Source organism: Panthera tigris, chromosome F2 (assembly GCF_018350195.1).
Source record: "Panthera tigris isolate Pti1 chromosome F2, P.tigris_Pti1_mat1.1, whole genome shotgun sequence".
Lineage (NCBI taxonomy): Eukaryota > Metazoa > Chordata > Mammalia > Carnivora > Felidae > Panthera > Panthera tigris.
The window spans coordinates 72871082-72893715 of record NC_056676.1 but is presented as its reverse complement, the minus strand read 5'-3'; the positions used below and the strand labels follow the sequence as shown (position 1 = coordinate 72893715).

General features: G+C 43.3%; 1 protein-coding gene and 1 long non-coding RNA gene across 6 annotated transcripts in view; one reads left to right on the top strand and one right to left on the bottom strand.

Moving 5' to 3' along the window:
• The window catches only part of EFR3A (EFR3 homolog A), a 105113-nt gene extending 88533 nt beyond the window's left edge, over positions 1–16580 (bottom strand). For 2 of the 3 annotated variants that reach the window (XR_006213229.1, XM_042973556.1), the window contains exon 1: positions 16383–16580. Coding sequence is in view for 2 of the 3 variants with exons in the window: in XM_042973556.1 (XP_042829490.1) it covers positions 16383–16392 (10 nt within the window). In the remaining variant the exon portion in view is untranslated. The remainder of the gene's footprint in view (positions 1–16382) is intronic. The other variant, XM_042973555.1, reaches the window with a different exon arrangement.
• Positions 16581–16686: 106 nt separating this feature from the next.
• Positions 16687–22634, top strand: part of LOC102964948 — an 81490-nt gene continuing 75542 nt past the window's right edge. For all 3 annotated transcript variants that reach the window (XR_006212983.1, XR_006212982.1, XR_006212984.1), the window contains exons 1-2: positions 16687–16793; positions 20687–20782. This is a non-coding gene — a long non-coding RNA (uncharacterized LOC102964948). The remainder of the gene's footprint in view (positions 16794–20686; positions 20783–22634) is intronic.

Below are 22634 nucleotides of genomic sequence, written 5' to 3'. Positions count from 1 at the left end.
CCCAGGATCCCTGCTCTTATTCCTTATCTGCCAGTCTGATTCTTTCAAAATGCATTTAACAAATATGTGAATATCTACTATATTTCTGATTTTATCTTCCTTAATGTTCACAAGAACCCTATTATGAATCATCAACATTTACAGGTTACAAATAGGGGATCACAAAAGTAAGAGTCCAGGGCGCCTAGGTGGCTCAGTCAATTAAGCGTCCGACTTCGGCTCAGGTCATGATCTCACGGTTTGTGGGTTTGAGCCCTGCACTGGCCTCTGTGATGACAGCTCAGAGCCTGGAGCCTGCTTCAGATTCTGTGTCTCCCCTCTCTCTCTGCCCCTCCCCTGCTTGTGCTCAGTCTCTCTTGGTCTCTCAAAAATAAACAGAAAGAAAGAAAAAAGAGAAAGAAAGCAAGCAAGCAAGCAAGATTAACCCAAGGTCACACAGCTAAAACCGCTGGATCCATTTAGGAGCCTGTGCTCTTAACAGTTTATGCACCGCACTGTCTTCCTGAAATGGCTTAAAAAAAAAAAAAAAAAAAAAAAAAACTGAACCGTTTAGTTTAGAGACTAAAGTAACACAGTCAAAATATTATGCAGCTGCCAAAAGACTATACTATTGTTACCATGGTACAAAAACCAAGTCAGATGGCAGAGAATGGAGAAGTGACACCCAGCCTGAGAATGTGTCGTATTACAAAACATTCCACTTCTAGAAATTATCTTCTTTTCCTACTTATACGTTATTCTGAGCTCTAAAATGTCCCTAAGAAGCAGCTCTTTCTGCTCATGGGTCCTTTCCCCGTGCTATAATAAAAACAAACAAAAAAAGGAACTAAAATGCCCCTAAGAATATAAGAATATGTAGGGGGAAAGGAGGAGACGCTTTTGTTACACTTTTAGAGCGCCTCCACAAAAAGTCACTGCTAAATTTCCAGCACACCAGAGACTAAGCAAGAGCTGCATGGAGGACTCAACTACTGAGAAAAGGCGGGGAGAACCCCAGGACTTCACAAACAGCCAAACGATGACCACTGCCCGGGATTCCTTAAAAGGCTTTCCTATTCACTGTGCACTTGAGTTTCCGCTTGTAACAACACCGCGCTCTGGCACAAGTGTCCCCAAATCAATAAGGAAAATAATGGAAACGATGCTGTGCAAACTTTCCCCAAATCCTAGCAGCAAACCCGTACTTTAAGCAATATCCGGTTTTGAAGCCAGAGCCCCCACTACTTTGTTAACGATAACATGGGAATCCTTTGCTTTAGAGACAGAGCAGGCAGAGAAGAAAGTACAGTGATTTCTCCCCTCGGTAACTATGACTATATTGTGATTATGGTAATCTGATACTGGATGATTTCAGAGTTTTAAACTTAACGGTATACTATGCAAGTTTAAAAACGCACAGATAAAAATATCTTCTTTACAATGAGGAGATTAAAAAGAACTGGAATTTCAGACCTTTCATATTAGCAAGTCTCCTAGTATTTATCAAAATGTGAGTCCTACTGCAACAAAATCTGGAGGGGAAAAAAAGTGGGGCATCTGGAAATTCATGTTCATAATCACTGCTCAGGTAATTCCCAGGGTTTTTGGTTTATATAAAGATCCAGTCTTTCTATACACTTAAAGCAGGTAAACTTTATGGGATGCAAATTATATCTCAATAAAGGTGTTTTTAAAAATCAATCACTTCCCTCATTAGACCTATTGTGATCTTAACATGTTATCTGTAACACTAAGGTCATGGTTTAAAACCCTACTGCTACCCTACTGTACAAAATGAAAACACAGATAACGAAAAGTGATAGGAGTGATGGTTTTTGAACTTTTTGAAGTAAGCTCTTTTCCAAAAAGCACCAACAAATACCATTTCTACTTTTAAAAACTAAGGCACTATAGTCTAGAAAAATAAACCCTTCAATCAAAACATAATAATTTGTCACTCTTAAGAGCAAAAAGAATCTACCAGAGACAATGACTGAAACTTTTTTCAGTTTAACTAGGTTGATATGCATTATTTTTAATTAAAACCCTCCGAATATTTCACAAGGAGGATATAAGTTATATCAAGCAAAATTCAAATCAGCTTTAAAATCCCACAACTACTTAAATTTTAACAAATTCCTATTTCCCCATTAGTCATAGAGTAACAAAAGTGTTAAATCTGCTGGGGATGTTTGTAACTTCCACAATTACAAATACATTTAATATACCAACAGCCCTGAGTCTTATAAATTTCACAACACCCACAGCATCTATGCCATATGTTAAAGATTTTCATCTGAATTGAGATGATTACATTTTCTGATTAAACAGTAAAGGAAAAGACGGGTAGCGCCGTTAATTATGTACCTAAACAGAATGCATACTGTAAGTTATTTTTTATCCCAAGTTTAAAGAGAGCAAAATATACCACAGACTTGTTGATAAGCCTTGCTAATAAGTAAAAAGCTGAATAAAAAAATATTAAGCTCCTAATTTAAACCTCCAAGTTTCAGTGTTTGATATAGTCTCCCCAAACTTCTAACTAAAGCAGAGACTCTAAACATTTTGTATTCACTCCAATCATGAGATTTTAGTAACGCAAAGTCAAAAAAGCCTAAGACTTCTTTTAATTTATCACACACACATTATCATCACAGTCAGTATATACAATTGATTTTTATGTTAATCAAAATGCTAAGAGGGCAATCTAATCTTTTCTCACATTTTTTTTAGTGAATCATAAAGTAAAATCTGACGCCCCCGTAAGACTTCCAAGGGTTACTAAATTTTCGATTTCAAAAGTAAGACATTATGGGCACCTGGGTGGCTCAGTAGGGTTGAGCATCAGACTTGGGCTCCGCATCAGGCTCCCTGCTGTCAGCGCAGTGCCAGCTTTGGCTCCTCTGTCCCCCTGTCTCTCTGCTCCTCCCCGACCTGCACTTGTGCTCTCAAAAATAAACATCAAAAAAAATTTTTTAACCAATTTTTTAAAACTTTTTTTAATGTTTATTTATTTTTGAGAGAGAGAGAGACAGACAGTGTGTGTGCACACAGGGGAGGGGCAGAGAGAGAGGAAGACAGAATCTGAAGCAGGCTGCAGGCTCTGAGCTGTCAGCAGAGCCTGATGCAGGGCTCAAATCCACAAACTGCAAGATCATGACCTGAGCTAAAGCTGGAGGCTTAACCGACGGAGCCACCCAGGCACCCCCCCAAAAAAAATTTTTTTTTAAACATTATTACTAATGCATGGAAGAAAAAATACCAGCAATTTTCTGTGATGTTATACACCAAGAACCTGTAAATCTGTATATATTTGTACTAGTCACTTTATTACTGCAACTGTTGAAATGTATTTATATTTTTTATATATTTATTAAATATATAAATTAAATTTTTATATTTATTTATGTTTAATTATACTTATACTGGAGAATTTTAAAGAATCAATGGAAAATTATCTTTTATGGAAATACTCAAATTGTTTAGCAAGGCTGAAATACAATGCAATTTTAGGTTAAAAAAAATTAAGGATGGTGGAATCAACTGCCATTCCAACAAAAACTCAGCAGCCAAACCACACTTAATTATATTCACCCCTTCCTAGTCCTCAGAACCACTGGATACAGAGCTTTTAAAATTGTTCAGCCCTTTAAAACTGTACCCCTATGTTTATAGCACTATGATTTATAAGAGCCAAATTATGGAAGCAGCCCAAGTGTCCAGGGATAGATGACTGGATAAAGAAGATGTAGTATGTACGTATAAGTACACACACACACACCATGGAGTATTATTTATCCATAAAAAAGAGTATCTTGCCATTTGCCATGACATGGCTGGAGCCAGAGAGAATTATGCTAAGCGAAATAAGTCAGAGAAACACAAATACCGTATGATTTCATTCATATGTGGAATTTAAGAAACAAAACAAATGAGCAAAGGGAAAAAAGAGAGAGGGACAAACCAAGAAACAGATCCCTAAGCAAAGAGAACAAGATGCTGGTCAGAGGGGAGGTGGGTAGGGGGCGGAAGAAATAGGTGATGGGGACTAGGTAGTGCACTTGTCCTGATGAGCACGGGGTGACGTACGGATTTGCTGAATCACTCTACTGTACACCTGAAACGAGTACCACACTGTATGCTAACTATACAAGAATTAAAATTCTTAAAAGCTGTTCAGCCCTTAACCAGCATGCTGCTGTACCCTATCAAGGCAACAAAAAGAGCAGGGATATTTCTATGCTGCCGAAATAAAGAACAGAGGCTGCAAGGGGTGCTGGGTGGCTCGGTCGGGGTGAGCATCCATCCAACTCCTGATTTCTGCTCATGATCTCAAGGTTGTGGAGTGGAGCCCCGCGTCAGGTTCCACGTGGAGCACGGAGATGCTCGGGATTCTCTTTCTTTTCTCCCTCTGCCCTCTCCCTCACTCACACTCTCTCTCTAAAAGAAGAATGGAGGCTGCTTACTGAGTTGCAGTCGGTAAATACACAGAAAACAATGGACGGAGGGAAAAAAGAGCAGCATTAGCTGTGTAAGGGGAGAAAATCGTGTGGAGAACTCAAAGAGCTAGTGGAGGCTCTCGGGGGACAGTTCAAGTGCAGACACCTCTCACGTCTGAGAGAGAAAGCAGTTCATCGGCAAGTCTACGTGAGCACCGGACCTGCCGCCAGCAAAGCATTCAGTTCTTTCACGCACACACATAACAATGAGACTCCAAAAAAGACAACAAGAGACACGTTACTGACAATTCAGTTCTACATGAAAATTTTTCTATTACATATGTGGAGGTGCCTTCATTTCTCCTTACAAAGTGCACAATTAAGCATGTTTGTGCAGGAATCATAGAACAGTTCACGTCCTCTCAACCTAGAATGATGATCCCTTCCCCCAGCCAGAAAGCAGTGACAAGACAGTGAAGGCCTTAAGGACAGGACGGTACATACCATGGTTTCGATACACAATCGTCTTTCGGTCCCTAAGCTTTAAATTAAGATTTCTTTCCTAGCACTTCACAAACTGTCGTAGCATCAGATCAAACAGTAAGACACTTTTCCCCCTTTTCGTGCTATATTGGAATGTTTCAGATGCTACTATAAATAAATGGGCCTTCATCTGAGTCTGACACAGCTCTTGTCATGCACTCGTTGCAGCGGTATTTGATTTATGCACCACCTGCTCCCTCTTTGGTCCCTCTGCCTATTTAAGCCTTAAGTGGACACATTCCTCAAGGATCTGCCCTGAGCCTCTTTACAGCCTAGCCTTCGGTAATCTCACCCACTGCAAACGCGCTCTGAATGTCCTTTCAGGCATCACACACTTATCACAGCCCCAAACGGACTCAGGTTCCATCCTCATTTCCCCAATTGCTCTTTCTCCAGAAAGTCCCTATACGACTTTCCGTTCACCCCAGGGATCAAGCATGAACCAGAGCAGTTCACCCCAGGGATCAAGCATGAAACTCTGGAGGAATTCTGACTCCTCCTTCTCCCTCAACCCCTCATCCAATTAATTCTATCAACTGTACTTCCCCAGCAGTATACAGACTGGTCCACTGCAATCTACCTCACTACCATCATCCAAGTCCAAAGCCCATCGCTCAGGCTACTGTACTTTAATAACCTCTAACTGTTCTCCCTCCAACCTTGCTTATGTGCTTCCATAGCAACCTGTGTTTCTCTTAGTAATTTGAGTTACTCTACAAACATACACGGAATGTGTATCACGGGCCAAGCGCTACATCAAAAGCTACATACAGTGGTAAAGGAAACAGGTACAGGTGCTCGTAAAGCTCCCTGCCCGGTCAGCGTAATTACGTGCTCTGGACTTGTCTTCCCCTCAAGACTAAGCTTCGTGAGAGCAGGCATGACATCCATGATGACGCCCATTGTGCCCAGTATGAGCATACTGCTGTACCCTCAGTGTCTATGAAAACTGACCCGTAGTAGGGACTGAATAAATGTGTTGATTAAAAGACAAAATTACCAAATACGCGCACACACACACGCACACACCTTCAAGTCTTCACTTTCCCCAGTATCAATGACTTACTTCAACTGGCTGCTAGTTATTTCCCCCCATATGACTCACCTCAAACACTTTCCCCAAATCCATGCTTCTCCTATCACTTCTCGGGCTTCTGATGGCACCTTGCACTCACCTTGCCCTTGCAGTCTCTCCTCTAGACTCCACAGCACCATTTTAGGCTGCTTACCACGTCCTTTGTGTTACAGCCATCTACACAAGGTTCTATTAACTTCTTAAAGCTAGAGACTGCTTTATTCATCTCTGTATTCCCCACCCAGTAGTGCCCTGCCAACATAGGCACTAAAATAATTTGCCGAATGAATGAATCCCTAAGAGAAATCCAAAGGAAAACGAGAAAACCGAAAGAGAACATTTGTGACTCCAATAACACACTGACAGCACCTATGACTGTATGACTGAAACGACTACAAGGAGAAAGCAGACAGTTCCACTCCTGGAGGTCATCAGAGCAAAAGAGGTGAGACGCCATCAGGTCGATGGCTTTGGTTTTTGCCTCTCAGTTCCTAAGCTTTTTTTTTTTTTTTTTTTTTTAATATTTATTCATTTTTGAGAGAGAGGAACACAGAACACGAGCAGGAGCGGGGCAGAGAGAGGATGATGCAGAATCCAAAGCAGGCTCCAGGCTCAGAGTTGTCAGCACAGAGCCCAACGCAGGCTCCAGCGCACGGATCACGAGATCATGATCTGAGCCAAAGTTGGAGGCTTAACCGACTGAGCCACAGGCGCCCCTCAGTTCCTAAGCTTTTAATTCTAAAACGTCTTATGTTTTTGTCTGAGGGCATATTCTACTAAGATTATAAATTTTAAATTTCTAAAAAGCAGCCAACATGATTTCCCTACAGAAATCGAATGCAGAATCCCACAATAAAAAGCTACTCCAGCTGTGGCTGGGTCAGGTAGAGAAGCCCACCTGCTCGCTCAACAGTCCCTATTACACATTCATGGAAGACACTTTGAAAATTTTGGCTCTAAAGGGAGCTTGAGCTTCCCTTGTGCAAGCCTCCGATGTGGATCAGTGACATGGATTCTTAGGAACCAACAAGGAGAATCTGTGCCAGGGAACGGAGCTTTTGTAAAGGTAACAGAAACAGAACTGAACTGAAGCAAGCGTACATCACTCTCTTCCTGCCCCTGAATCGTTCCATGTCACGCACCTGGTGCAGTAAGACAAACCTGGAGAGCCTCCCAAAGGTGCTCCCATCCTCAGAAGACCAAGCAAAGAACCAGGATGGAACCAAGAGAAAAGGTGAACCAGGGAGTGGACAAGTCGTGTAAGCTGTTTCTACTCAGGGCTGTGAACTGCAGAAGAAAGCGGACCTCTGACGTTCGCACGGTACAGCCCAGCTATGAGAACAAGAGAAGGCCCCAGGGGCTCAGACCCCAAATCGCAGCCGCTACCCATCTGCCTGGAGTGCTCTCTTGTCTGCAGAAGCCCTCCTGGAACCTCAGACAGCAAACGGTAATAATCCAAGAAGCACCTACCTTGCCCTTACACATACTGATTCTAATAACACGTTCACGAGGTATTTCTACCTCTAAAGCACAATTACGTAAGTTCTACTGCATCTAAATATCCCTGAGAGGTATTATCATTTTCCACTTATCAGGTCAAACAGCTAGTAAAAATACTTATAACTAAGTTCATAAGTCCATTTGGGTCATATTCATAAATGGGCCGCTCCTTTCAACTTCCAGGCCGGTCCTTCAGCCTGACACAGTACCTTCCACAAAGTTTATGAAGTCCCAGCAATTGACAATGGCAGACTTGAACACCTTGTACTTCATTTTCTCTGCCCAGCAGGAGTGAGATCCATTTAAAGTTAAGTGCATCCACAGCACAGCGAACTCTGTAGCAAATTGCCAAGACAGCTGTTCAGAAAGTCAATTAAATAGCAGGGGTGTGAAGAACACTTAGCATTACCCAGAAAACTCCGGCAGCAGGAATACCCTGGAGTTCAGCTAGTGAAAAGAAAAAGGTACAGCTGAATAACCCACGAGGTAGGAATAAAAACAAGCTAAATAAATAAATTAATAAAAAGCACTTAGGAGGACAGAGGTCTTTTTGAAGACTGCAGAGCAAAAATTTAATGCCTAATTTTAGAACACAGCAAACTCTTAATTTGGAGGTACAATGAAAAAAATCTGAGTAGTGACTCCTTCTTTAATAAAAAGAGAATCATGCTATCTAATAATCCCTGAAGTTAAAGAGCAGTAAATAAATATACAGAAGGAAGAATATGACCGCCTACGTGGAAAGAGTAAAAGTAACAGTAGCTCCTGTTTGCTTTAGAGCATATGCAAGAACAAGCTCATTTCAAGAACTGCACGAAGCCGGCAAATACAAATGAGAGAATTTTGACAGGTTTGACATCTTAATCATAGGAGGAATTGCCAGCGTTCATTTTACGATCATACTTCCCTAGAACTGTATTCATTCTAGAACACACAATCATTCCCCGCCCCCACTCAAAAAGACCCTGCAAACTCCTAATAAATTGAACCCACACATAATGACTCATCTTAACCTTTCAGGTTTTCATGATTGAAACCACCACTTAATAAATCAGATTATTTCTTCCTCCTTTCAGACTAAAATACCAATGATTAAAAAAAAAAAAAAAAAAAAGCCCCATTATTTTACTTCCTATTTAAGAACATTATTCACCAACCACCGTTCAAAGTAATTCCCAGCATTTTACATCTCCCAGCATAGGACAGCAATGGTAGTCAGACAACAAACGCAGTGTTCTCCTAAGCCAGATATATATACAACCAACACTATTTGATCAATCAAAATTCTTTTCCGTGGACTAAGGCAAAAGCCAGTTCAGGGCAGTATTTTAATGTTTCATTTCAGTTTTGTGAAAAAAATTTTAATTTTTTTTAAAAATTACGTTAAAGCTGTGAAGAGCCTTAAGCACCTTCTTCTGATTGTAGACTATATGCTAACTATATAGAAAATCGGAAAAACACAAATTACAAAGAAAATAAAAATAATTCATAACCTCAGCACATTCAAAAGTATCATTTTTAATGGTTGCATTAATGTTCCTCATTCAATTTCACTTCCTCATTATTGGCTACAGAAGTTTCTGTGTTTTCACCATCTTATAAATATTACTGCGATAAACATCTCAGTGCAGAAACCTTGGTACAGTCTGTTTTCAGTAATTTCTTAGGGATAGATTCCCAAAAGTGAAATTACTGGGTCAATGAACAGAAGTATTAGAGCACTTGATAAAATATTGCAGATTACTTTCCAAAAAAATCTGTACCAATTTAAACTTCTACCTTTCGTACTGTACCTCACCACCTTTGCCTGTTATTATTAAAAAGTCTTTGGGAATCTGACAATCCGAAAATGATTTCAGCTTTTAATTTGCATTTCCTTATTAATGAAATGTAATCATTTCCCCCAAAATCTTTATCAATGTACGTAGACTTTTATAAGCATAGGTGTATGCTTTAACCACACAGAATTGGTGTTCTCCTTGGTTTATAAAAAAAACTGCAAATATCGAATTTTTTATGTTTAACATTAACTTTAAATCCTTTACCTCTTGAGCCACAGATTTTTGTAATACTTCCATCATATATCCTATCCCATATGAAGGCAGTATGAAGCGTATGTAGCTGTGAACACCCCTCCAGGACTCAGATGACCCAGGTTCTGGCAGCACTCCATTACCCAGCTGACTGGCACACTTAACCTACTTGGTTTAACCTTCCTCTTAATGATTGCACTAAATGTTCTTTTTAGCTGTAAAATTCAATTCAATTTCATTTTTCCCTCTCCGGTGATCCTACAGTTCCTAAATGAACTCTCTTTATACATGCTGAATTTAGAAAAGCCTTTGTGAATATTCATCTACATTATAAGAAGAGGTTTCAGTCGGCTAGCTGAGAGGTAAGATAAAATTATAAAAAGCATGTAAAATAGGGGGCAATAAAGTAGAAGAAGAAAGTACTTAGAATATACACAAACATATACAAATATAAAACATATACAAGTGCATATAGTACATATAAAATATATAAACATTTTTTTAATTTAAAAAATAAAAATTAGAACCAACAATTCTAAGTCTTTACAAAATAATGACATGGGGGCACCTGAGTGGCTCAGTCAGTTAAGCATCAGACTCTTGGATTTCAGCTCAGGTCATGATCTGAGATCACCCCCAGTCGGACTCTGTGCTGGGTGCGAAGCCTGCTTAAGATTCTCTCTGTCTCTCTCTCCCTCTCCCTCTCTCTCTCCCTCCGCCTCTCTCCCCCACTTGCGTCCTTACACACACGAGCGCACACACTCTCTCTCAAAAACAAACAAATAAAATTAAAAATGGCATGATATATTTGGCCAACGATGATATTCTTCTACAACCTGAATTACAAAGCTTTGGTCGAAGAACAACTGCCATTCTGGTGATCTCCATTTTTGCAGGGGACACATCTCAGTATGCTTTTGAATCTCTTGAAACTATGCAAAAGTTTATATGAAAATCTGCTTTCATCAGATTCTCAACAGGGTTTGTTTTGCAAAAATATTGAAGAAGCCCTAACCTAGACAAACAGCTCACATCTTATCTACTGGTCGACACTTTCCTCCTTAAAGTGGGGGGAGCCATACCGGGATTTTCTGTGCCCTCCTCTCCATTTCTGAGAATGCCAGGAACCTGTTTCCTTCAACATCAATAAAACCTTCTACTAACACTATCGGATAAGGAGGTACTCATTGTCTACACAGGGACTCCTCCAAAGGAGTTTAAAGTGGAGCTTGTAACAGAACTAGCTGTTCATACAGAAAGACTGTCTGATTCATAAGTACAATAAAAATACCTACACAGTGATTCCTTCTTTAGTAAAAATTGGAATCATGTTATCTAACAATACCTAAAGGAAGGTGGACAGCAGTAAATATGCAAAGGGAGGATATGACAGACTACATGAAATCAGATCTGTCCACTGCAATCCATCCCATGCCTACAGAAGGCTGTTAACGACAACTGGGTCATTCCATACCAAAGCAGAGCTATGTAATGGGTAATTTGTAGCTTTCTCCTAACATAGTACCTTCATTGGACTCAGGAAAAAAAGGGCCTCTGCCTCCCAAAACAAAGGACTTTTTTTCATTTAGAGGGATTTGTGGGCTAGCGAGCGGAGAGGCAATATTAGAAATCACTGCCAGAGAAACCAGAGAAAGATGCACTTGCTGGTTCAAGTTGCTCACTCCAGATCACCCACCGTGGCAGATAAGTTCTCCAGAAAGCTGGGCTTACTCCTCCCACCTACCCCTGTATCCACATGGTATAGCTCTGGAAGGTACTTAGAACCGTGTGGAAATCTTGAGATGGAAAAGCAAGGTATGGGCAAAGGGGAACCTGCCTAGGTTCCCCAAAGTTGCCCGACAAGGTCAAGGGTCTTTCCTGACCCTGACCTGACCTTACAGATCACTACTGACTAGATCAGACTGCAGGTTCCTTTGGGCCTTCAGGTTGAGAAGGCAATGTCTACAGGGACCTTGGATAGGAAAGCAGCGTGGGCTGCAGGAAGAGCCTGATCTATAATATTTAAATATTTAAATCAGTGGTTCTCAACCCAGGGACAATGATGACTCCCCCAGGGGACATTTGGCAATGTCTGGGTACAGATTTGACTGCCACAACTTTGGGGAACAGGGAGATTTACTACTAGCCTCCAGTGGGTAAAGGCCAAGTTGCTGCTAAACCCCACAAAGCACACAGCAGCCCTCACCTCCCAAACAAAACATTCATTATCCAATCCAAGACATCAACAGAGCAAAGTTTGAGAAATCCTGATTAAGACTACAATTTTCAAGCTTCCATCTGTATTCTTAGCCTGACAAATGTTAGAGGCAGGCCTGCTAAGAACCTAATCATGAATTATAGAACTCTCATAACACTGTTTTAATGGGAAAAGGTTTAGGTTTTGGTATCCAAAGAATAAGTTCTGTGACTCCAGTTAAGATTCACTGATTCAACGTTTACCAAGCACCTGTTATGTAACTAAGCACAGTGCTGAGCAAAAGTAATGGTGAAACTGATAGTATCTGGTAGACCCAACTCCTGCCTGGCTCAGAACAATGTAGGGTGAAAAAAAGCTAGGACTCTGAAGCCAGACCCACCTAGTTCCAATCCCACCTCTACCATTTACTGTAATCAGGCAAACTGCTTAACTCTTCCTGGACTTCAATCTCTCCATTTCCATAACATGTCAATCAGGGCTTCCCACAAAGTAGAAAATAATGAAATAAGGTATTTCTCATAAAGCACAAAGTATACTGCCTGGCACACCACAGCATTCAATAATTAATTCTCTATTACTAACAGCAGGTTTTAAGTTTCTATAAAGTGATCAGTCTATTGGAAATGGCCAGTACGCCTATAAAGAGGACAGTCAGTGACTGTGACCGCATGAACACAGTTTTGGTCAAGTTCATTCATGGCATACAAGATCCTTCAAGTTCTGGCTCCTATCTCTTCCAGCCTTACCTCCCACCATCTACACCCTCTTCGATGTCCCATGCCCCATGAGTGGGGACAGACTGAAAGTTGAGATCTAGTAGTCACCAGTCTCAGGCCAAAGGTCACTGTGAGAAAGAAAACTCTTCAGTTGGGACTCTGGCAGTACACATAGGTGCTGGGTGGAAGGGGAGGAGAGGTGCACAGAACCAATGAACACAAAGAGCTCACAAGCCAGGAATACGTCATTTGCTGGTAATGCATTTCTAAATGGAACCTCTCCACCCAGCATGCATCGTTCGCTTCACAATTCGTCAGTACTTTGCACCTCTTTCATAAGAACAGACTGAAAAATAAGTCAAATATCATCAGCCTCATCGGTGGGGAAAAAAACAAACATGAAGTGACCACATTACCACAGCTTAACAAATCTGACCAGATATCAATGCCAACATCTAAATGAGAAAAGAAAGCATTAACCACAAATTACTGAAAGTATAGTTTGTAGCAAACAATGCTTACGAGTTTCAGTTCCCCTTAGCCAACATACAATAATGTTACATAGATAATAAAAGAGCAGGTTTTACTGAACCAGTTTCGAGGCAATTGTCAGCTCCGGAACCCCTTTCACATAAGCAGTTTACCAAAACGGGAAGGCTGTGCCTACAGAACCAAGTATCCGCTGAATACACCAGTGAAACCCTCAGCCTTCTTTGCCCAGAGTCCTGCGGCAACACAGAAGCAAAGGCAAAAATGTCAAATTTTCTTAGAAGTTTACATGCCTGACTTAAGTTTTGGCTAAACTCACTTTTATCTTCATGTAATCGCAGGGAATAAAGGGGGGAGGAGGGTAAACTACTATCATCGTGGTGCTGGAACACCAAAACTAAACCTCATCTACACTCCTCGTGGTGAAGGATTCTAGGGACTGGATGTGTGCTGGAGCCCTGGCTCTGTTCCAGGTGTGACCTCAGCCACGTCACTGAGGCTCGTGGGGGTCTCAGTCTCCTGAAACGAAAAAGAAAATAAAATGGCTGGATTAAGCTGTAACATCGCTTCCACTCCAATTCCGACTCAGGGTTTGAAAATCTTGAAGATCAAAATGTTTCTTCACGGTCCTTCAAAGGAGAAGCTGAAATAAAGGCCTTTAGAGACATGATGTATCAAATTGTAGGCTTGTAGGTTTGAAAAGACCATTTAGTGAAACATTCTTAAAATCTGTGCTTAGTGATTACTGCAAACGACTGGCTGAATATAGTGACATAACCACAGAATTATTCCTGTCGCGGCAGCTTCCTGTCAGGCATCCTTCCAGGTAGCTGCTTTCTGCAAAAGAGTTCCCGGCTCTTCAAAATAACTCCAACGAAGCTACTAGTTAACATTCATGTGATAATGCAATTGCTTAGCCTTCAGGGGTATACCACGCTCCATCAGATTCTGCTTATTAACACCGGTTTCAATGACTGAGAGTATCAATATTCCAAATTAGCAACCAAACAGCAATAGGAGAATAATTCGATGGCTGAGAGCAAGGGTCACTTTCAGAGTTCTAGTCTGAGAGACCCTAGTGTTCATCCCCAAGAGAAAAGCAATACATTCATTCACTAAAGCTTTAAAGGATTAACGGGTCCAGCTTGCAACTGAGCCTCTGAACTCATTTGACATTTAAAAAAGATAAATTAAAAAGTTCAGTTGATTTGGAGAGAGATTCCTTCCTAAAAACATCCCCAAAGAAAGCGCCTATGTTGACATTTATTCTCCACACAGGATTTCTAAGAAGTACCACGGTCCACTGAACTATCCCAGCAATGCTGGTGGTTCTGGCCAAGAAGAGGGACAAAAGGCAACGTGAACTCAACCACTTCACCTGAGTCCTGCCAGCTGGTACTAGGTGTTTACGCAATCACAGAAACTGTACCACAATAAATACGACCAATGATAATGAGAGATAACTCAAACATTTCACTAGCCTTCCAATCGGGCCATAAAATCCGCATAGTTAACTATGCAAATACGCCATGGTTCATCCTTGCCTCATTTTGCATTGTAAATCATATATTTTTAAAGACACAAGTTTCCTGGGGCACCTGAATGGCTCAATCAGTTGAGCATCCAACTCTGGGTTTTGGCTCAGGTCATGATCTCCTGGTCCCGAGATTGAGTCCTGCAGGGAGCTCTGCTTGGGATCCTCTCTCTCCCTCTCTGCCCTTCCCCCCCACTCGTGTGTGCAAACACAGGCACCCTCTCTCTCAAAATAAATTAACACTTGGGGGAAAAAAAAAAGAGAGACAAGTTTTCTGAATCCACCCCATGAGGCCAGATAATCTTAGCACTAAAAATTTAATTTCACAGCATAACTTATATTGCCATTTTACCAATAAATTCCACTTGAAGCCTTAACTTTCAAGAGTAGGTGTTTACACCGCCTCTCCCTTTTCCTTTCTCAAAGTAAGATTAGCACAATGCTCATCTCAAATATTCCTGGATAACAAGAACATACATTCAGAAATCATAATATAAAAGAAATAACAATAATGATGATGATGATATTCCTCCAATCTAGAGGAATACAATTAAAACATAAATTGACATATTTAAGGAACACAAACTTCAAGACCATGAGTTAAGGACACACATTACTGTGTTCAGAACACAAAATCCACCTTATCCACATAAATAGGGCGAGTTAAAAGTAATCGTTCCATCAAGATCATTTAAAGATTTGCCACAGCATTACATAAACCTTTTTCAATATCCGGAAAAAAATTCCTCTTTACCCACCAGTAAACAAAACATGCATTTGAGGCTGACCTGGAAATCCAGTGTCCCTTATGTCTACCAAAATAAGGACAGTTAGGAGTTATGAATTCTAAAAAATGTGAGCTAACTGGAAGCGTATTTTCAAGTGTTTACAGATTTTACAATATGAAACCCTTACTCAAAAGAGCCCTAATTGAAAACAGTTTCAAATCAATCATCTTCATGCTTCCTCTCCGTGCAAAATTAGGGAATTTCCTTAGTTTGCACAGACACATATGGGCCACTAGGTTTCAAGTCACAATGCAATTCTCCGGGTCGTTTTAAAACGGGTCATTAGTAATCTTGTCCTACCCCGTCTGTCCAAAATGTCCCCAACATGCAATGTTCTTCAAACTTCAGAGTCCCTCAGTAACACCTAGGCCACTTATTAAACACGCAGATTCCGGGGCCCGAGCTGCGGGGTCAAGGTGCCTTGGGAAGAACCCCAAACAGCACTTGCAATCAGCAGCCAAGTGAATCTGAAGCAGGTGGGCAACAGCCACACTTTGGGGCACAGAAGCCTAACAAGTTCCCAAAAGAGCACCTACTTCAGCCACCTCGGCGAGTTACCAACGGGGAGAAATTCAAGCTGCTGGGACTTCGCGAGCCTGGAGGAGGGGCTCTGGGCCGGGCCGGACCCGCCAGGAACCCCGCGTCCCACCAGGCGACGCCTGCCCCCCCCCCCCCGCGAGGAAATCAGCTGGCGACGGCGCTGCGACCGCGGTGACTTCCAGCATTTCCATAAAGTCGCCCCAGCTCCGTCGGGAGCTGGGGACAGAGCCTAGACTTCGAAGTCCCACAGGTCTAGGTTACTCCGGCTCTCCCACTTACTCCCCGGGCATGCTTAACGCTCGGGCCTCAGTTTCCCCGTCCGTGCAACGGACTCACGCCTCCCCGCGGGCAGGCTGAGCCGAAACGAAAGTAACTCGCCGGGCGGCTGGCACTTCCTGGCTCTCCCCGGCTCTCCCCAGTCCGGCCCGGCTTCCCCGCCGCCGCAGCGGACCACCCGGGAGCGCGCGCTGCGCGGGCCGCCGCCTCCCAACGCCCCCCGCCCGGCCCGACCCTCGGCCGGCCACTCACGGGTGGGCATGGTGACCCCGAGCCGCGCTCGCCGCCGCACCCAGGCTCAGCGGGGCCGCGCAGGGCGCGCCGACGGCACCATGGCGGGCCGGCGCCGGGCCGCGGAGGCCCCGACCGGGCGCAAGGCGAAGGGCGGACGGAGCGGACGCGGACCCCGCGGCTCACGCAACGAGGCCAGCGACAGCCGCCACCGCCGGCCCAGCCGCGCGCCGGACGCCGCGTTGGGCGTCTCCACGCTCTGACGTCAGCACGCCGCCGACGCCCCGGCCCCGCCCCCGCCCTACGGCCGAGCCCCGCCCAGGAACGGACCCGAGCGGCCGGGCGCGGGCGGAGGTGGGGGACTTGGAGAGAAAGTGTCGCCTAGAGTAACTTCGAGCTTCGTTTTGTCGTTTGCATGAGTCCTTACTCGCGGTACGTCAGCGATATTTGTTGCACCGCCTTATAATGTTTGTGAGGGTGTGCGTGATTGCATCGAGGGCATGAGTAGACTTTTTTTTTTTTTTTTTTAAGCAAACTGTTGAACTTGAAGTGCGTTCTGATTCTCTGAAAGCATGATTGGAGAAGCACTGAGGTCGTTCGGGGTGATGGCTGAACACTTTTTTTGAGAGGACAGAAAATGTAATTTCCTCTTGCTCCTACTGGTGACTTTCAGAGACATTATAAGCTTCAGGAGGCGTTATACGCCACTTGGCTGAGCCACTTTTCTTGACTCTTGAGTGCCATCAGTAATCGTTGTGTCTAATAGTCACCAAACTGAGCGGACAGCTGGAGCCTAGAACATTCGGCACAGCACGTAGACTTTGCTAGGCCCCGTGGGCAGTGGACCGTATGCATGGAGAAATACAAGCAAGCCACAGAGGTCTAAAACACATTCTCAAAGAGGTTCAGGATTTTTTGATGCCTGATTCACTTGGGAACCTGTCAAAAAGCAGATTCGTAGGTCTTGAACTAAATCCACTGAATGACACGTTTCAAATAAGTATTTAAATTTGAGAAACTTCTTCTTTGAAAGTAGTGCCAGCGTTCTAAGGTTCAGTGGGTCGTGCATGGGACTTCAGGTCATGATCTCAGGGTTTGTGAGTTCGAGCCCTGCGTCCAGCTCTGGGCTGACAGTGCAGAGCCAGCTTCGAATCCTCTGTCTCTGTGTGTGTGTGTGTGTCTCTCTCCCCCCACTGCTTGTGCTCTCTCTCTCGCTCCTTTTCAAAAATAAGTAAATAAACATAAAAAAGAGCCAGTCACAGAAGCAGATGAGAGGAGATTGTATACAGTGGATATACACCAGACTGTCTCTTGCTAAAGGGTAAATGCCAAACTACCAAGTACTTGGAGGACACTTCAATACACTGGTGCATATTTTTATCATCTCTAACATCTTTCCTGCTCTCAGTTTTTGCCCTGAGCCTTTCACAGTATCTTAACTTGCCTCTCCACTTTCCCCATTGACTCCTAATTAAACTGCCATCAGTGCTTATAGTCCACCACCGGACTAGGCACGTTTCAGAAACTGGCAAAAACCATAGTCCGTATTTATGTATCCCCTGCCTGGCACACCGTTTGGGGGCTAGGACATTTTAATTTAATAACTACTTAACAACGTCCATATGTATTCGGTGAATATGGGGAGAGAAAGCAGGTAAAATAGAACTAGTTGATGAACAACTTTGCAAGCTTGAAATTTGTCCTTTAGGAAACCATTCTAGGTTCTCTGTGAGAACAGTGACATGAAATAATCAGAAGCCGGGTTCTGTGGAGTATACACCATGACATTAACCATGGAGGGGAGTCCTTAGGACTGACACTGAAGGGAGCATTCGGTGCCTCGTCTTAGTGGTGGCTGTGAAAAAGGAATGAGCTGAATCTTACTGCAGCAGAAAAATCCCTGGGATTTGTCGGCTACTGGCTTGGGACCAAAAGAGAGGCATCTGTTAGTTATGTAACTTCAAGGCTGGAATAAGGAAACGAATGATACTGGGAGAGCAGTAGACAAGTTGGGAAGGAACGTTGCTTTGGGGAGGGGTGTGAACAGAGGATGTGAGTTTCTCTTTGACACATTAAGCTCGATGTGGCATCTTTGCTTAGTTCTGAAGGCAGTGAATAGTTCTGAAGGCAGCTGGGCATACCAGGCTGAAGCAGGTGGAGGGATCTCAAGGTTGGAGATTTGGGAAGCTTTGGCCCACAGACAGGAGCTAAAGCCAGGAGTCAGAGAAAGCCTGCCGAGGGGGGGCGCGGAGCCAAAGAAAGATAGAAGAGATCCAAAGGGCACAGTGCCCTGTAAGCCGAAGGAGGATATGATTCCAAAGGACAGACATCTCTGCTTACATTAGTCAAAAATGATGCAAATCCCAAAGGCCCTGAGAGAGTCTGGCCCATAATGAGTTTGGTTCTTTTTTTCTTTCTTTTTTTTTTTTTTAAATCCCCTCGGTCTTTTGGTTTGTATTGTTGCCAGGAATAAAATCAGCAGCCAAAGGATTCAGAGGAAGGACAGCTGAAAGTCAGGAATAATTGCGTCATAATTATAGGATCACATGCAACATACATAAGTGTTTTTCTGGTTTACACGTGGGCTTTTGGTAACACGGTTACCATACAGACCCCCCCCCCCCCCCCCGTTCCCTCGCAAATCCTCTGTTTCACCTTCTGCCTGTGCTCCTTTCTGCCCCTTTTTTCTGAGAGGGCTGATTCTGCCACCCCCTTCTTTAGACTTGATCTAAGTGTGGTACCCTCTCCTGGACCACTCCTTCTGTTCCCCCTTTGCAAACACCCTTCCATCCCCTCTGCTAGCGCTCCCCTTTTGAAGCCCGATTTGGGCTGGTAGGAACTGGGCTTTATCCACCTCTATCCGTCCCCACACTGCCTAGTGCTTGTACGTGCACATCACATCTTGCTGACACAGAGATGGGCTGCTAGATTCCTCTTCCAGAAAGAACGCCTGCCTGGTACTGTCAGTTAAAGTGATATTGGGAAGATCATCATTGACATCCCATTGGAACATTAGCTTTTAGCCAAACTGCCCAAAATAGCTGCTTCCAGTTTAGTCCGCTATTTGTGCCAATTTCTAAATCAGGCACAGAGACCATGCGCTTTTAATTAGCACATGTTTTAGTGGTCAAAGGTAATTGCCAGCAGATTGGCAGCTTATAGGAATTAACTACAAGGAGGCTTCTCCCAAAAGTTTATTCCCAAAAGGTCATCGTGATGCAGTGTGATGCTCTCATTGCTTCGTTTCCTTTATTGTTTAGTATTTATATCAATGACGTGCCCTTTTTGTGTCATTTTGTTCCATTTTATTTCTGCCATTGCTTAATAGTGACTTGGGCCTTTCCAGTTCTTCTGAGGCATAAAAAAGCACAGACGTTAGACTTAGAAAACCTGAGTTTGAATCCTGCCTTCCCCCTTCCCTGACCTTTTGACAATCCATGACCTCCCTGGACTTAATTTTCTTCAATTTCAAAATCAAGAGATATTCCCTTGTGTTGTAACGTTCTGTGGATCTCCTCAAGGCAATACTTCTCAGGCTCGACTGAACTTTGGGAATCACTGGGGGGCGGGAGGGGGGGGGGCTTTAAATAAGCCCCATCCCTGGGTCCTACTCCTGAGAGTCTAAAGTAGTTAGTCTGCTGCATGGCCTAGGCCTGGACCGAGATTAAAAGCTCCCGGGTGTTTGTAAGCAGCCAGGTTGAGTTCCGTTGCCTTAGGGAAGAATTAAGCAAGATGAGGCTCTAATTCAGAGTCATATACCTCATTGAGCCCTTTCTGATGCCAGTTAAGCTCATGCATTTTGAGATCACTGCCCTCTGAATGCTAGAGTAAATTTCGCACTCATATGCTACCCAAACTAGTTGCAAACATGCATGAAAACAAATCAAAAGGACAAACCTCTAATCCAGAAGGTTATTACCAACCCTTTCTGAGCCAACTAGAACACCGTGCGAGCCACAACCTCCCTATCATCCCATTAGCCGACTATCCTAGTCCTCTGTGCATTGTAAAGACATTGCCAATGGATAGGGAGCAAAATCTGGTGATAATTAAGAGCTCTTGATTAAATCAGCCAAAACAGCTGGAAACCATTCCTTAGAAACACTATCATTTTAAACAATTAGAGGAAAGCATTCTCTTATTGTCACTTACCGAAATGCTAGCTAGCTTTAGCATTTAACAGAGTGTAGTGGTGCTGTTAAAAGAGAGAAAAAAATTACTCCTTTCAATATGGTGGCACCGTAGGCAGTGAGGTCCTTTCCAAGACCTTTGTGACAACTGGAATCAAATCTTATTCATTGCTGTATCTCCTTTACGTTGAACAGATTAGGTGCTCAGTAAACAATTGAAGGAGAAAAAGAAGAAAACACGGAAGGAGTGAAGAGAGAAACCTCAAGGACATAGAGACAAGAAGCAAACAGGTAAATCAGAGTTTTGGAAGAGGCTTTTTGTGGTAGATTGGAAAAAACAGCCTCAATTTCTTCCCCTGGCTGTATGCATTCTCGCAATTGACTTCTCCCAGAAGTACATTCTTTCTCCAGTCAATCCGGGCGGGCCTTGCAACTTTGGCCAATGAGACAATGACAAACGTTGGGCAGGCAGAGACATAGAAAATGTGAAGACTGGGCTTCCTTTTGGAGGAGAGGCCCCAGTCATTCCATCCATTCCAGATGAGGCCACCATAAGTCAGCCAAACCCACCAGCTCAGCAAAGATTCAAGAATGAGTCTAGCCCAGACCAACATCAGACCACCCCAGTGAGACGAGCCGTAACTGTCAACACAGAGGAGCGTGAGCTAAATAAAATAGGTATGTTAAGGCCACTTATTTTAAGTTTGGGGTGGTTAGTTATGCACCCCATAATCACAATTGCTAATCATCGCTACATAATTATTAGTTATTAGTTATAACTATTAGTTTTAACTATTATTAGTTATCGCGACAACTGTAGCTAATTAATCCCGTTGTAGAAAAATCATCGTGGGAGGTACGATTTATCAAGATATTCATTTGTGCCAAGTAGCGTGCTGAGAACTTTACACGCATTTTCTGACATGATCCTCACAAAAATTGAGTAGATGAGTATCTCCATTGCTTTAATATGTGAAGCTTGGAGAGATTGAGTAGGTATAATGGCCCTGGAACTTGAACTTATGTTCATGGGCCCCCAGGCCCAAACTCCTAACTGCATCAGTCCAAAGAGTCAAGCACGGAGCCAATCAGAGGGCCTGGCAGGAGATGGTAGAGGTGAACAGAAGGTGACGACAATTCTGGCCTCTCTTCCAGTCTGCTCTGCTGAAGGAACTGTGACGCCCTTCAGAAGAGGAATTATGTTTTCCAACCGTTTCAGAGACTCTTAGGAAAGTCAGTAGGTTTTGTATCAGTTCTCATTTGGGGGAGAAATTGCGATTGTAATTGTAGACGGGTGCCAGGTTGCAAGGGCACCTGGTTCCAGGGGTCCCAAACAGACCAAATTCAGCCGCTCGCCATGGGACGAATGGAGGTGAAACCAGAAAGGAATTTGTGTCAATGAGGCCCACACCAGGAAGACCGCGGACTAACATCTGTCTCCAAAGACAGTCTCCAAAGTGCCAGAAGTAATTCCAGGTTTACAGGAAGAAAGTGTGGGACACAGGTCAGTGAGTACGTGCAGGTAGGCAGTGAAGGTCAAGTCGATCCGTGTCTTGGGGTCACATGCAGTCTGGCTGGCTCAAGGCAGTCCTTTTTGTTTGGCTGGGTGGTTTCTGTTCCCATCACAGGATGCTTGGCCCGGAGGGTCTTTTGCCTGAGTTAAGAGATAAGCTGCAAAGAATCAGTTAGGAAGGTTCCAGGTCCAAACAGAAGTAGGTGAAGTCCTCTTTCATGGATCACCACAGAGTTGTCGGATTTCCTCTTGTGTTTGAGAAGATGGAAATAAACTGTGACGGTTGAATATTGTTTTCAAGTAAGTTAAAATAATTCTTAGGGACACCTGAGTGGCTCAGTCTGCTAAGCGTCTGACTCTTGGTTTTAGCTCAGGTCGGGATCTCGCGGTTTGTGGTTGGAGCCCTGCATCAGGCTCTGTGCCGACAGCTCAGGGCCTGCTTGGGACTCTCTCTCCCTCTCTCTCTTTGCCCTTTACCCCCTGACGTACGCTCTCTTTCTTTCTCTCTCTGTCTCTCTCAAAATAAATAAACTTAAAAACTTAGTTTTAAAAGATTACATCCCATGGGACGTGCAATGCTGGTGAAGTTCGTAAAGGAAATCTTTGTCCATAAACTGTGCTCTCCCAGTC